Source organism: Salvia hispanica, chromosome 2 (assembly GCF_023119035.1).
Source record: "Salvia hispanica cultivar TCC Black 2014 chromosome 2, UniMelb_Shisp_WGS_1.0, whole genome shotgun sequence".
Taxonomy (NCBI): Eukaryota; Viridiplantae; Streptophyta; class Magnoliopsida; order Lamiales; family Lamiaceae; genus Salvia; species Salvia hispanica.
In genome coordinates, this window is record NC_062966.1 from 22,956,275 (window position 1) to 22,971,832 (window position 15,558).

The following is a 15,558-nucleotide window of genomic DNA, read 5'->3' on the forward strand; positions in this document are numbered from 1 at the left end:
TAATCCGACCAAGTTGATATATTTACATTTTCTAACTTGATGTGATATATGCCCACTATATAATAATGGAGCATTAACATTAATATTTCAAAACATATCAATTGATGCATCTTGATATTGCATTCACTTTTTTACCTGCTGAATATTGTAAAATATGGGCTATAAATTTATCATTGCACCAAAAGTAGTGTAAAATTATGAAGAAGATAATTATTTTTGACTTTGAATAGAACAATTCCTAATCTTTAGGTATATCTGTTCTGCCATTAAAGGAATGATTTTTGGCCTACCATCTAATTTGTCGCATTTGTAATCTTTCGCAACATCATATCCTAAAGCCATATACTAGCAATATAATATAATAATTTTTAATTTAACTCTTGAAAATAGCAAGTGACGATATTATTTCAACAGTTCAACTTAAAAGTCAATATAATTTTTCTTGTTTCCTTTACTCTCTCTTACTTTATTATCTCTTTATCTCTCTATCTTTTTTATTTCTTAAGTACTTTGTATTTTCTTACTAACTCACTTAACACAATTTTTCTTAAATCGTCTGACGAAAAGAAATGTCTTCACAATTTTTCTTAAATCTCTTTTCTATTTTTAAACACCCAATAACCTTTTCTCTCTCTTACTTTTTGTTTCTCTCCTACTTTTAAACACTCAACAACCCATTCTCTCTCTTAATTTTTGTTCTTGAATTGGTAACACACAATTTGACTGATTAAAGGCTGAGCTTTGTCCCTTGAATGCAAACGAACTGCTCCGGCCAACACTATGTATGGTTGTTTTAGCAGTTGTTGAATCAATATTATGATTTAGGGTTTTGATCAATGCAAAAATCAATCTTAATACAAAAATGCAGAATCAATCATACAAAGGTCATATTTAGGTCATTGTTATTTTATTTTTAGGTCATTATAGTAAGGATGACCTAAAATTATCTTAACATGACATCAAACCAAAAATTTATAATATGACCTAAAACTGCTTATTAATGATCCTCCGTGTTTTTGAATAATTATGGACCATTAGATTGACAAATCAAATGGTCAGGATTTGATCTAGATTTTGTATTGAGATACATTTTTGTATTGATCATTTTCCTGATGATTTATATACATAACATTTACGGTAGGTTAATGTATGATAATCTTTGGTTATGTATTCTACCTTTTGCCAATAAATAAAACATAGTATTAGAACATAAGATTTTGAGTAATTAATATATTATTTGATCACCAATTTGTATCCATAAAATACAATTATTAAATGACGTTTGCAATAAATTATAGGTGTATTAGCCTATACAATTGGTATACATATTTAAAGCGACACTACGAGCCTCATCTGGGTTTGGACAAGGGTAATTGTTTAGTAAGTCATTAGCAATTCCAAAGTAGCAATCCTCACTAATCTTCTTCTGAATGATGAAAGAACAACAAACACCCCATGTAGGATCGCTGCATATCGCTTTCAACAGCCCAAATTTACAATCATCAGGCCAATTCTTGTAGCACTCTTTCACATCCACTTTTGTCCAATCACTCGTTACAACCAAACTACTTATCATAATCACCATCACCATAACTGAGTTTTGAGGATTCATTCCCTGCACAATGATTGAAATGACATCGACTTCTTGATTAGTTATCAATGACAAGAAAACACACAAAATCTGAAGTAGAAACACAACAATTCATCATAATTGTCAAAAGGCATAGTCACATATATGAAGAAAAGTGAGGTCTATTTTTTATATGTTAAATCTATGGCATCATTAGTTTGGGAAGGGATTAATTAAGAGACGGGACGAGGAAGTAAAGGAAAGCACATCTTAATTACAGAAGAAAATTAAGGTCAGAGTTACTATTAACTGAAAAAGCAGTGATTAATTAGAAGGGTCCCACACCCACAGATATGAACAAAGCATTCTGAAATACACCTAAAAGTTCATATATACTCAACTGTTCTCACAATCACTCACATATTGAAGATTATGGTCACAAAACTCACATCAACGGCAGTAATTTTTTCAAAATCAAGGAACAAAATTAAGGTCATTTGTGCAGTAGATCTGAAAGGTTAGGAAAGGAAAGTAAAGGAAAGGGAAGGGAAGTATGTTCATAACATACGTAGACGGAGATGGAGACGAAGCCGACGAATTCAGAGCTGGCGATCGGAAACGAAGCTGAAATTCGAAGCAGAGGCGGAAGTGTGTGTGTGACTGAGACTGAGAGTGTAAGCAGTATGGATCTCCACTCTTTATTAATGGAGATTGATATATCCATCACCTGCCAAACTTTCCTAAATCTGCATGGAATTGGACCATTCTCATTGGTCTACACTAACAGTATTATTCTTTATTTATTTATTTATCTTCTCACTCTCAAGTCTCAACATACATATCCCATTCCCAACTTTAAATTGATTCACCACCTACAACTATGATAAATTTTATGTCTTCAACTAATACAACTCCAAATTAGTGATATATCGATCTCTATTAGTATCCGAGTTTGCTTAATTGTTATATATCCTCCACTGAATATTAATTTTGAGGTCTTTCTTTAATCAACATACGAAAACTACTGTATTATTATATACCCGCTATTTTAATTTGTTGGATTATATCCTTAGAAATTGACTCAATAATTAATGTATCTACTCCTGATTTTGTATTTCAATACCTGTTCACATACTATTATTACTACTGAGCTGGGTAGTATTTCCTGATCTAGTCATTTTTAGTGTACTAAATAAATGAGTATTTTGAAAAACTTAGCTCCTCCGTAAAAGTTAATTGAATGAAAATGTGTGAAAGTCTCCAAACAATTACTGAGGAGTCTTAATGAATGGAGATGGAGATATCCATCCACCTGCCAAACTTTCCTAAATCTACGTGGAATTAGAGCATTCTTATTGGTCTATACAAATAGTATTATTCTTTTTTTTATTTATTTATCTTCTCACTCTCAACATACATATCCCATTCCCAACTTTAAATTAACTAAGTTTATATACTACTGAGATTAAAACTTAATGGATTGTTACATGTTATTTTTTTGGATTATAGAATACTACTCCCTCCGTCCTAGCTAAGATGACACATTATTTAGCCGGCACGGGGTTTTAGGAGTCATTGGTTAAAGTGTTTAATTGGAGAGAGAGAAGGTGAGTGTAAGTATTAAAGTAGAAAGATAAAGAAAGATGTATATTTTAATAGGATGAGAAAGAGTGATTGAGTGTATTAATTGAAAGAGAAAGTTACCAAAAAAGGAAATGTGTCATCTTAGTTGGGACAAACTAAAAAGGAAAACGTGTCATCTTAAGCGGGACGGAGGGAGTAATATTTTTAGAGAAAAAAATGGGAGTTCTAGAATTCGGAATTGGCTCAATAATGTACTCCTTTTTTTGACCCATTTAGTTGTAGACTGTAGTTAGTTCTCGTGATTTTATATTCCAACTTTGAATCTAATTTGAACTGAATTATAGTATTTGAAAAGGAAACAAGAGATATGAATGCATTTTGATTCAGCTTCTGGTATATATACTTGAAAAGGAAACAAGAGATAAGATAGCATTTTAATTAGGCCCCTGTCCACGTACTATTATCACTCCTAGAGTTGGTTAGTATTATATAGTACTACTGAGATTAAAACTTCAAATAAAAAGCTTGTATATTTAACAAAAAAAAAAAAACTATGGGAAATAAAAAAAAATGATCAACAAATTTAAGGTCTTCAACTCATACAAATTATTGATACTATATCACTATTAGTGTTCGAGTTTCCCTTAGTTAAATCCATCCAATTTTGAGATTTTTCTCAATAATTTTTTAATCAATAGGAGTATATGAAAATTAATGGATTGTTATATGCTCGTTAATTTTTTGGATTATAGAACAGGGAGTATTTTAAAAGAAAAAATCATTCAAAAATTACTCCCCATGTCCGCAGATAGGAGTCTCTTTTTTCCATTTGGGTCGGTCTGCAGGCCGTGAATAGGAGTCCCGGTTCACTTTTACTATTATATAGGCTCTACATTCAACTAACGCATTCCACTCACATTTCATTTAAAACTACTTTATATGTAATATAAGTGAGACTTATATTCTACTAACTTTTTTTTCACCATTTTTCTTGGCACTTTTTAAAATTCGCATCCGAAAGAAATGAGACTTCTGCTCATAGACAGGAAGTAGTGTTTTAGAGTTACAGCCTTAGAAATTGCCTCAGTAATCTATGTATCCACTCCCATTTTAGTAAGAATTTACGCGATTTTATATTCCCAATATATGAATTCATTTTAATTTGACCAACTTATACATTACATTTCCTAACTTGACGTGATATATTCCCAATATATAATAATGGAGCATTAACATTTATTTCAAAACATATCAATTGATGCATCTTGATATTGCAATCACTTTTTTACTTGCTGAACCTTGTAAAACACGGGCCATAAATTTATTATTGCACCGAAAGTAGTGTACAATTATGAAGATGATAATTATTTTTGACTTTAAATTAGAACAATTCCTAATTATTTTGCCATTAAAAGAATGATTTTTGGCTTACCATCCAATTTTTCGCATTTGTGATCTTTCGCAACATCATATCCTAAAGCCATAGATTAGCAATATAATATAATTATTTTCAATTTAACTCTTGAAAATAGCAAGTGATGATATTATTTCAACAGTTCAACTTAAAAGACAAAGAATCATAAATGGTTGTGAGCACTCCATTAATTAGAGATCAACAAAAATTGGTAGTATGTTTTTCAGATAATACATTATACTAGCATTAGATAATTAAGTTAACTGATAAGAATGAGTAGTATTAATTAGAGTTCAACAAATTGGGAGTTCAATGTATTAAAACTAGGGATGTCAATCGGGCCAGCCCACCAGATTTCGAGCCAACCCTAATCGGGTTGCGGATCAATCGGGTGCGGGCTAATCGAGCTGTGATTTTTTCGGGTTATAAAAGTTCAACCCTAACCCTAAAAGCTCGGGTTTCGGGCTAGCCCAGCGGGCTAATCGGGTTGCTACCGATAAAATTAACATGCGTTCAATCCAATAATAATGGTGAAAATTAGTTATATTTATAAAATGTAAAATACTTAATTATGATAAATTTGAGATATATACTTAAACTCAAACATATATATGATCAAAAACTAATATTTGAGATTTATGAAAAATAAAATATAATCATCAAGAAATTTCAAAGTATGTTTTAGAAATTTAAATATAATTTTAGTGAATTTGAAGTTTCTAATTTATATATCTATTATTATGTTAATAAAAATTTAATATATGATTTATATATTTAATATAAAAAAATTGAAAGTTATTTTATTTAGTAATCTATATTATAAAATAACCAATGAAGTGTCGAATTAAAGTTAAACAAATAGAAAGATAGAAATTTTATCGGGTTTTCGGGCCAGCCCATCGGGTTTTCGGGTCTGGCCCTAACGGGTTACGGGTTAATCGGGTTGTAATTTTATCGAGCTAGAAATTTTCAACCCTAACCCTGTAAATTTGGCGGGCTATTCGGGCCGACCCACGGGTTGCGGGCTACATTGACATCCATAATTAAAACCGAGGCTTGATAAATATCCTTGTGATAAAATTATTTTCATTATACATTCATAAAATACACTTATTTATTTTGGTCTATAAAATGACTTAGTGACTTAACCATAGTACTACTCTTATAAGACATTTTCAAAACTATAAAAGTATAAATATCAAGCAAATCTCATTGGCGAATACTCTCGAACGAGACATTAAGTGGTAATGTAAATCAAATTATTTGGAGCATTGTGATTGGTCTACACAAATAGTATTATTTTGGTACGTGTTTCATAGTAGCTGAGTCATTTCCATATTTTTTATAAAGTCAATATAATTTTTTCTTATTTACTTTACTTTCTCTTACTTTATTATTTCTTCGTCTCTCTATCTTTTTTATTTCTTACTTTATTTTTTCTTTACTAACTCACTTAACACAATTTTTATTAAATTGTTGCCGAAAAGAAATGTCTTCACAATTTTTCTTAAATCTCTTTCCTACTTTTAAACACCCAACAACCTTTTCTCTCTCTTACTTTTTGTATCTCTCCTACTTTTAAACACTTAACAACCTTTTATCTCTCTTACTTTTTGTTCTTGAATTGGTAACGCACAATTTGGCTGAATAAAGACGAGCTGCTCCGGCCAACACTATATATGGCTGTTTTAGCACTTGTTGAATCAATATTATGATTTATATGTATAACATTTAATGTAGGTTAATGTAAGATAATCGTTGGTTATGTATTTCACCTTTTTCCAATAAATAAAACATAGTACTAGATCATAAGGTTTTGGGTAATTAATCTTATATAATTTGATCACTAATTTGTATCCATAAAATATAATTATTAAATGACGTTTGCAATAAATTATAGGAATTTTAACCTATACAATTGGTATACATACTTCTAGCGACCATAAAAACCTGATCTGGGTATGGGCAAGGGTAATTGTTTTTTAAGTCATTAACAATTCCAAAGTAGCAATCATAACTAATAATCTTATTAGCAATGAAAGAACAACAAACACCCCTTGGGAGATCAAAAGAAATATCGCCGCATATCCCTTTCAACAGCCCAAATTTACAATCATCAGGCCAATTCTTATAGCACTCTTTCACATCCACTGTTGTATAATCACTCATTACAACCAAACTACTTATCATAATCACCATCACAATTACTGAGTTTTGAGAACTCATGCTTCTAAGATAATATGTATAATAACTGTAATTACAACATCTTGCTTTTATAGATGTCATATCCCTCACTTAATTCATTTCATTACTCGTAACCTACCTCTGTAATAGTAGTATTTATTGTCACTAGTAATTAAATTGTGGAGTAATTAAGAAGCTGAATTTAACCGAAAACTTTTAACCTTTCATTCATAACTGAAAATAGAAATCAAATCCACGTGCTATCAATTCATGGCATCTAATGATGAATATAATCCCTGCACTTTTTCTCCAAAGTAGGTTGGTCGTCGATGCTAATTCCTTTATACTCCCTCCCTCCCATAGGAATAAGCCACATTTCCTTTTTCCGTCCGTCCCATAGAAATAACTCATATCTATTTATGAAAACCTTTTTTTCTTTCTTTTTTCTTTATTATTTGTAGATCCCACGATCCACTACACAATTTCAATTATTTTTAATAGTTTTAACTTATATCCTCTATTGAACACCAATTTTGAGGTCTTTCTTAAATCAACATATGAAAACTACTGGAGAATTATTTGGATTATAGAAAAGAGAGTATTTTTGAAGGAAAACAATTGGTATAGCCTGCCATAAAAATTGACTCAACAATTAGTGTATCTACTCCCGATTTTGACCCATTTTAGTAAGAATTCACGTGATTTTGTATTCCAAGATATGAATGCATTTTGATTTTGATCGATTTGGCTATCTTCTAATATATATTTATACATTATTTTTATTGACATGTGTTTGTGATTGATCTTTTATAGTATAGATCTAAAAGTGATTTAAATGATATGTGATTTGTGTGCAATTTTTAGTTTATAAACTTATTTGTTATATGAGTTTTTATTGGTACAATAAATTGCTATTGCATAAATTTGTGATTTTAGAACTTAAAATAATAATATTGTTTCTCATTTGGTATATGTGTTATTTTTTTTTCTTTGTTTGATTTTATATTTTTTGATAATTGTTTATTATTTTATATATTTATTATTTATTATTTCAGATTTCATACAATGATATATTTATGAATTTATAAAATCATTTTATAGTATAAAATAAGTTTAAATAGAAAAATAGATCTTGCATATCGCACGTGGGTGATACTAGTTTAGAAATAAAACTAAGTCATTGTGTACATTTGCTTATGAAATGTCATTCTTTTCTCCCCACAATGGACTTCCACTAATTCCACATTCTTTTCCTCTCGATCTTTTACCTTTTCTTATCTTTCTTTTAGTTTACTAATTACACATTAAACCAACGCTATTTACAAATTTATCTATTTTATTTAGAACGGAGGAAACATATCATAATTCTCACAATGTTCTTAATTTTCGCACAACTAAAAATCTGTCATCTTACATTGCTTAACTTTCTGATGTATAGTTCGTCTTTATGCAATTTTTCTACATAATGTTGAAAGATAGATAGGCTTATCATGGTTTTTGGTCATTGAATAATTGAGAAAATAGTCAAGGTTATAATATAATCGGCTCTCTTTATTAAATTGCGGGAGTAGCTTGAAATTGACTGATGCTTTTTTAACAATTTGCCCATTTTATACAAATCCGACAAAACTTGAAAACACACAAATTTGCCTTTTTTCCTATCCAAAATTTGAATCACACAAAGTGGGATAAAGTAGATAGAATTGTGGCTTTTGAAGGCACAAACAAACACCTTTGATCTGATATTAAAAAAAAAAAAAAAGTATCTCATTTCTTTACTTTTTGTGCCTATGAACAATGATATGAAAGAAAATAGACAGTATTGATCACAAAATTGCTTTATATACATTCTCTCTCTCAATTGTGTGTGTGGAAGTTATCTAAAACTTTTCTTCAACATTCCAAGTCATCTAAGAGGGGGCTTGCTGTTAATGACAACACCCCCTCTCTTGCTAGGAAATGATGAGAGAGAAGAAACACCCCTTGAAGATTTCTTTGCTATGACAGCCTTAGGCAGAGTATACATCTTGTAGCTATGCAAACCATTTCCACAGCTCTTTGAAGCCTTCAAATTTCTTCTAGAAGGAGTTGTTGCTGATTTCTTCATCAGATCTTCAATGCTAGTCACCCTTGAGAGTGACGTGAAAGACTCTGATTTCCCTTGATAAAACTGGGAAAGCCCTCTTCTGCAAAACAAACACCACTAAATTCAGTCTACATAAAGTAAAAAACATAAAAAAGTGATAAAAATCCAATCTTTGCTTTTTTTTGGGAACTATTATTGATTTTCCTAACTAAAAATAAATAAAAATCCAATCTTTACATTTTTTTTGGGAACCATGCATTATTCATCTTCCTAACTAAAAACAAATAAAAATCCAATCTTTACTCACTTGATAGGCAATTGCTCCATGATCTCTGACAGATCACAAAGAGATGAAGATGAAGATGCATCATCCACTGTGTCAGATGAAGTTATGGAGGATGATCCATTTGAAGCATCTGAATCTTCTCCTATTGATGAAGATGAAGTTTCTGAATGATCCCATGATTCTTGAAACATATGATCATGACTGTTTTGCCCTCCTTCCATCTTTACTCAAGCATTCACAATAGAATTGATCAAAGAACATTAAAGGGATCTCAAGAACATGAATTTCTTGGACCAACCAAATGAAACATATATATATGGGCTTGTGAAATGAGATTAAAAGAAGTGGATTAGGCTGGTTTTCATTCATCACCTTAGGGTGCATGGAAATCCCATGTTCCCTACGCTACGAACACGACATGTGGCGGGCATCCAACAGTGCAACTGTGGCGATTGGTCGGTCGGTGCCACGTGTCGATTTGGATTGGTGAAACTAAGGGTGAGATTAGAGGGGGCCCTCAAGTTTGATAATTTATTTGCATTACTTTTTTAATGCCTTATCTTTAGATTCTCCATTATCTTGTTGTATGATAAGAAATGAATTCTTGACTTTGGGATTTTGCCCTACTTTGGACATGGATAAGTTCAATAGGAGTATTAAATTGAATAAAGCATATGAACCTATTGCTTATCTTCCACACCTCAAAATCTTTTACTATTTGAATAATTCAATAGATCTAGTCATGAGAATGGTATTGATATACTATTACTTTCACATGAAATATCAATGTGAATAGAAATAAATTAAGAGATATAGAAGATATATTACAGTAGATCTTTAAAAAGTATATCTATCCATATATATATTAATAAACATGGGATTGACTATCTACCCTATCAAGAACCACATGAAACATATCTTCCCATTGGTTCCATATCAACATGACATGGCACCTCTTATGTCCATATCCATTTCCTAATATATATTATACTAATAAACTATAAATTGCTATTTTATTGGTGTGAGGAAATGCCGACAACGTTGACTAGCTAGGCCATTCTTTGAGACTAATCAGTTTCTTATTTAAAAGTATACAATAGTAGAAAATTATTCTTCTTAATGAATCTTGTGTACAAAGTAAATCAAAAATAGGATAAATGTTATGTTCAATATTGACTCTTTTCTTATCCGATTTGATGAGATAAAGTTTCATCATTTCGAGTTTTTTATTCTCAAGAAAATACGACTACTTTTCACCATTAAGATAATGACACTTGTTCTAATGGGATCAGCGTGATTATGGTAAATAAGCAATAAATTATCGAAATAAGGCTAGTATATTATGTTTGCACCTTTTCATATTAGCAAACCCAAAATATTATAATGAGTTGTATTGATCATTAAGAAGACAATTAATTGAGGTTAGAAGGTGTAATTTATAAAAAAGTGGTAGGCAAAAGTGCTTCAACCCACTCAATCATTTTCATTATAAAACCTTATCATGAATTATTAAAGGCACATGTTGCTGACTAATTGTTTCAGACTTTTAATTTTTTTTCAGACTTATCAATAACGAGAATGTCAGTTTCCTAGTTGGGGACATCTTTATTGAATTATTCAGATAAGGCTTACTCTTTCTCCATTATTCACACAAATATTTCAGCGTTTATGTTTTAATTGGTGGACAAATCGTAGATGGAGAAGATTTGGAAATGGAATACTTTATATTGAAAAAAATCAAGAATTGAGTTAATAGATTTTGAAAGTTATTAGTAGGTGAAAATGGTGTTTTCTAATTAAACTTTGTATTTTTAGTTCAAAAAGTTATGAATTGATAAATATATATTGACATTAGGAGGTATTTTGCTACGAAAATAAATAGTACTACTATAAGTGACCGAAGGACGAATTCATTGCATGTATATAGTTTGGCAACATCATTGAAGAATCCACATACATAATTGTATATGCATAATCAAATTTTTTTTAATATTTTATATTGAAAATTGTTTTACAAACATTAATTGATTTAAAATAATTTTCGTACTACTAATGTTTGTGTATTTAAGCAAATACTTGTATATTTAAGTAAAAAATATTTTCTTACTAAATATTGTATAATAAATTCAAATCAAACTCGAAATCATATTATCATTCGATATAAAATTTCTATATCACTTCTTTCTTATTGCTACATATAATATAATAAATAATAAAACTAATTTTTAATTAAATCTACTTAAATTTAAAATTTTAAAAATATTATGTACCTGAACAATTTATGTACATTTATCTTTTTTATTTTGGCAAAGTCCCATATTCTCTAAAATAGGAGAATTTGTGATGAATCTATTTTCCCATATATCCAAAAATTATAAAGAGAGACAACATAATCCATTGAAAGATTCTTGATAAGATAATCCATATATGGGTCAAAATTGTTTCTCCATTTCTACACGAGTCATCAAATGTAAGGGGCCACATATTTCAATGAAAAACACTTACCATTAATAATGACCTAACTTTTGAAATTATTTTAACATTCATTTCAATAACCATTGTAGACTACCAAATGAAAAATAGGTCCTCTACATTTATGGAGTATATAGTAAATAAATTTTCTAAAACTGAACCGTAAATAAAACGTTAGGTCAATTAGTTAATGAGTAATAAAAGATGGTACAAAACGATTTTATTTCAATCAATTTTTTCTATTTTATCAAAAAGTTTCTTTTACTAACACAGCAAAATTGTAGATCGACTAATCAATCGAAAAAATTTGGGAAAAGAGGAGAAATTGGAAAATGTGAGATGTAGGGAAGATGATTGTTGACGAATCAATTGGTGATTGAGAGACAACTGCCCATCTTTCCCCTGTGATTTCAATTTTGCAGAGAACACTTTCGATCAGAGTGCATTTGAATCAGATTCGCACAGCGTCGATACACACTATCTCTGCTTTGGATTCCAAATCGCAGTTTTCATTCATCAAAATCAAAAATGGAGAAAAGCAATTAATTGAAAAGCATGAAATTGGGGGAAATTGGGGGAAATGAAGCTGAGATCTATTGAGTGAAGAACTGAACAAAGGAGGGTGAGATACGGGCTTTTAAAGTGTAGAAGACGGCCCATTGGATTAGAAAATTAGGGTTTCGTGAGTTTGTTGTGTGGTTGAATTACCTAAAAACACCCTAACGCCTTTGTTAATTACATTTTTTTTCTTTTAAATTGTAAAATCAAATTCTAGTGCGTCTTATATTTTTCAAAAAATGGATTATAATTATACTATACTTTTAATCTTGCAATTATCTCATTCGTTGCCTTTTTGATGATATGCACGGTAACGTAGCAATTAATTAAACATATTAAAATGTTATGGTTATGTGAAAATATTTATTCCATTCCTTAAGATACATGATTATATATGATAAGTGGCTTGTTTAAAATTGGTTCTCGGATCATTACATATTGTTTATTAGTAGAAAGGAAACGTTGCAAAATTCGTAATTTATAATTCAATTTTAAAAACATGTGGGACGAATTATAATTTGATCATCTTTAACTGTACTCTATTAGGCAATTAGTCCTTAACAAAGACTTTTGGTAATGAATTGGCTACATCCCTTGATCGAGGAGGTAGTCACCCATCTTCTCCACAACGAGATTGCATTGCCCTGGTGTCCTCCTACATCCCTAATATTAAAGCTTGTCCCGTTTTCTTTATAGTTATGACCCATACCCTGCACTTCAGAAGCATAATCATTTACTAAGTGAACGTCGAACAAAAAGAGTGTTTTCAATACAAGATTAAGAGAAGACTGTAAAAACCAAATAAACCTTTCTATAAATTTATTTTTTCTCGCAAACTTTATTAGAAAAGAAATGAAAATACGCAACTCAGAAAATGTAAAAATGAAGTACTAATTCTTGAGCTATTTAACTACTCACCAAATTCATGAAGTGCAAATGTAAATATTTATACTATGCCACGACTCTACATATTATTTCTGTCAATTAACATTTCGGAAAATTATAATCTTATAGTAGGATAAAAGTAAATGTAAAATTAGTAGTAGTACAGTAGTATTTTACATCCAATAGCCCATGGATAATATCGATCATGGACTTTTCTTGGATGATATCTAAATGAAATGTGGGCCGTTTAAATAACTAATCGTGCTATCTTTTCACATCCAAATAATAAAGTTGATAATATTCATACTATACTATGCCAACTTACACGATCAAGTTGTCATCGAGTTACGTTGTTATTAGGTCGATCTAATAACATTATTAAAACTGATTCCTTAAAAATTACTACTAATTATTTTATACTAGTAAATCAGGGCCGTGATCCCTAACTCTAAGAACCACCCTTTAGATGATAACTATGAACCAATATTTAGATTATTAAGTTATTAACTGAATGGTGGATTAATTGCTCCGGATATCAGAGTTTAATAGAACGCATATCGAAGGTAAATTAAAGTGACAAAAATATAGGTGGTATTTAGTTAAAGGTAAATAGGTAATAAATTATCTCTTCTAAAACTCTCTTAATTTTAAATTGTTTTGACCATAAAATAATTGTATATTATAGTATAATTTTATGACAAATCTAACGACATCCTAACGGCATATGTCAAGTCGAGATAAATCAGTGGCGGATCTAGGGGAGGGCAGGAGGGGGCGGTCGCCCCCTCTGTGCGACTATTTTCCCCTTATCGGGACGTAAAATTACCATGTCCGCCCCCTCCGTTTGCCTCCGGCGTCGCCCCGAACAACGAAAAAATAGCCATGTTCATACTAAATCAAGCTTATACTATATATTTCGCCCCCTCCGTTTCCGGATCCTGGATCCGCCACTGGTAAATAAATTTGATAATATTTCAATCAATATTCCTATAATTTTAAAAATAAAATAAATATAAGCATATTATCATATTGTATCACTATAATATCACATACAATTTCTAAATTGATTGTTTACATTTGATATACGGGAGCAAAGAATTAATGTAGAAATGTTTCAATAATGAATACTCCATATTCATCTAAAATTTTCCCAATACAGACAAAATTATGTACAATTTCAAAATATGACGCGTCGCTGATGAAATTAAATGTGATGGGACCATCAGGTACATTTTAGGAGTATATACTATATATATTAATGTTTTGTAGTACTATATTGTTTCTAAGGTTCATAATAATTTTGTTTGGATAAGTTTTCTTCGACTATTATTTTATTAGTGTGTCTCAACCGACACCTTGAGCAACTCCTACATTGAACACGTTCTGCTAATAGGAAAATCATAATAATGCTAGTAATTAACTGGTGTGACATATTTTTCACGTTTTTCTTATACGGAGTAGTAATTCGTAATATAAAGAATTCAAGAATCTTGACTACTTCATAAGCATTATATTCCAATCAAATCGCCAATTTATTTTCGACTGATAAAGAAAATAAAAATTGTATGTAGATACCACTAGTATTTATTAGGCTATCCATCAATAGGTTCCTATGAATAAAGAATGTGAGACATAATTAAGTTGTGTAGTTTGAATTTTTGTGTACGGATTTTCAAATAAATTAATCAATTTTAATGGTTTGATAAAATATTCAGTTCTGCTAAATTAATTTAAATTGGGTTAAGGTTGAGTGATACTATTCAGTTATGATTATCATACCTTTAAATATTCATAGCTTTATTCTTTGAATCTTGTAACGCATTTTGTGGTGTAATCATATTTATATTGAGATTTTACGGATCTGTTTATAGTTAGGGTGTGTTTGGTTTGTATGTTAGGAGCAGTTAGTGCATGGTAACCAGTGGATTCGGTTGTTTGGTTTCTTAGTTAAGCTAAATGCTTGGCCCGATGAAATGTGGCAGGCCCAATCTAAAAATGCTGAAATAGGTGGTTTTCTTATCTTTCAAATTTGGTGTGATATGTATATGGGTTTCGAACAGTAACTCATATAGAAGCACAAAATGACATTATTGTCCTCAATTTTAACTCCACACAGAGCAGCTCATTTTGAATTAATTAACGCTGCTGAATTAGTTTTCTTTCACCTCCACGCAGTTGCTGCTCGAGATCAACCGGTCGACACCCATAATACGGCTGACTGCGCCGATTCGGAGAGTGGTGATGGAAAACGGCACCGGCCATTTATTTTGTTCGAGGTTTGGTTTAATTTACCCCACTCCGAGATTTCCTCCGCACCATTGTATTTTAGATTTGGGTGTTTAATTGGTATTCAAATTTCGAGTTTTAACAGAATGTTTCCTCAATTTGATTCAAGTTGTCTGGTAATTTCATGTTTAATCTTTGTCAGAGGTTGATGGCAATTCCATGGCCACCAACAAGTTTAAAGATTTTCTTCCAAAAACTTGCAATTAAGTTTCGACATTAGACACCGATTCCAC

At 30.6% G+C, this 15,558-nt stretch overlaps 2 protein-coding genes and 1 non-coding gene across 3 annotated transcripts; all 3 read right to left on the reverse strand.

Moving 5' to 3' along the window:
* Nucleotides 1-1,252: 1,252 nt before the first annotated feature.
* Nucleotides 1,253-2,315, reverse strand: LOC125203463. Its single transcript, XM_048101808.1, has 2 exons — nt 2,139-2,315; nt 1,253-1,615 (listed from the first exon to the last, which is right to left on the reverse strand). The coding sequence occupies exons 1-2, from the start codon at nt 2,292-2,294 to the stop codon at nt 1,304-1,306; spliced, it is 468 nt and encodes a 155-aa protein (XP_047957765.1). The 5' UTR covers nt 2,295-2,315; the 3' UTR covers nt 1,253-1,303.
* Nucleotides 2,316-8,555: 6,240 nt separating this feature from the next.
* Nucleotides 8,556-9,421, reverse strand: LOC125204512 (protein OXIDATIVE STRESS 3 LIKE 2-like). Its single transcript, XM_048103188.1, has 2 exons — nt 9,146-9,421; nt 8,556-8,938 (listed from the first exon to the last, which is right to left on the reverse strand). The coding sequence occupies exons 1-2, from the start codon at nt 9,343-9,345 to the stop codon at nt 8,659-8,661; spliced, it is 480 nt and encodes a 159-aa protein (XP_047959145.1). The 5' UTR covers nt 9,346-9,421; the 3' UTR covers nt 8,556-8,658.
* Nucleotides 9,422-11,933: 2,512 nt separating this feature from the next.
* On the reverse strand, nt 11,934-12,086 carry LOC125208707. Its single transcript, XR_007174189.1, has one exon. It is a non-coding gene; the product is annotated as a small nucleolar RNA snoR135 (small nucleolar RNA).
* Nucleotides 12,087-15,558: the final 3,472 nt, after the last annotated feature.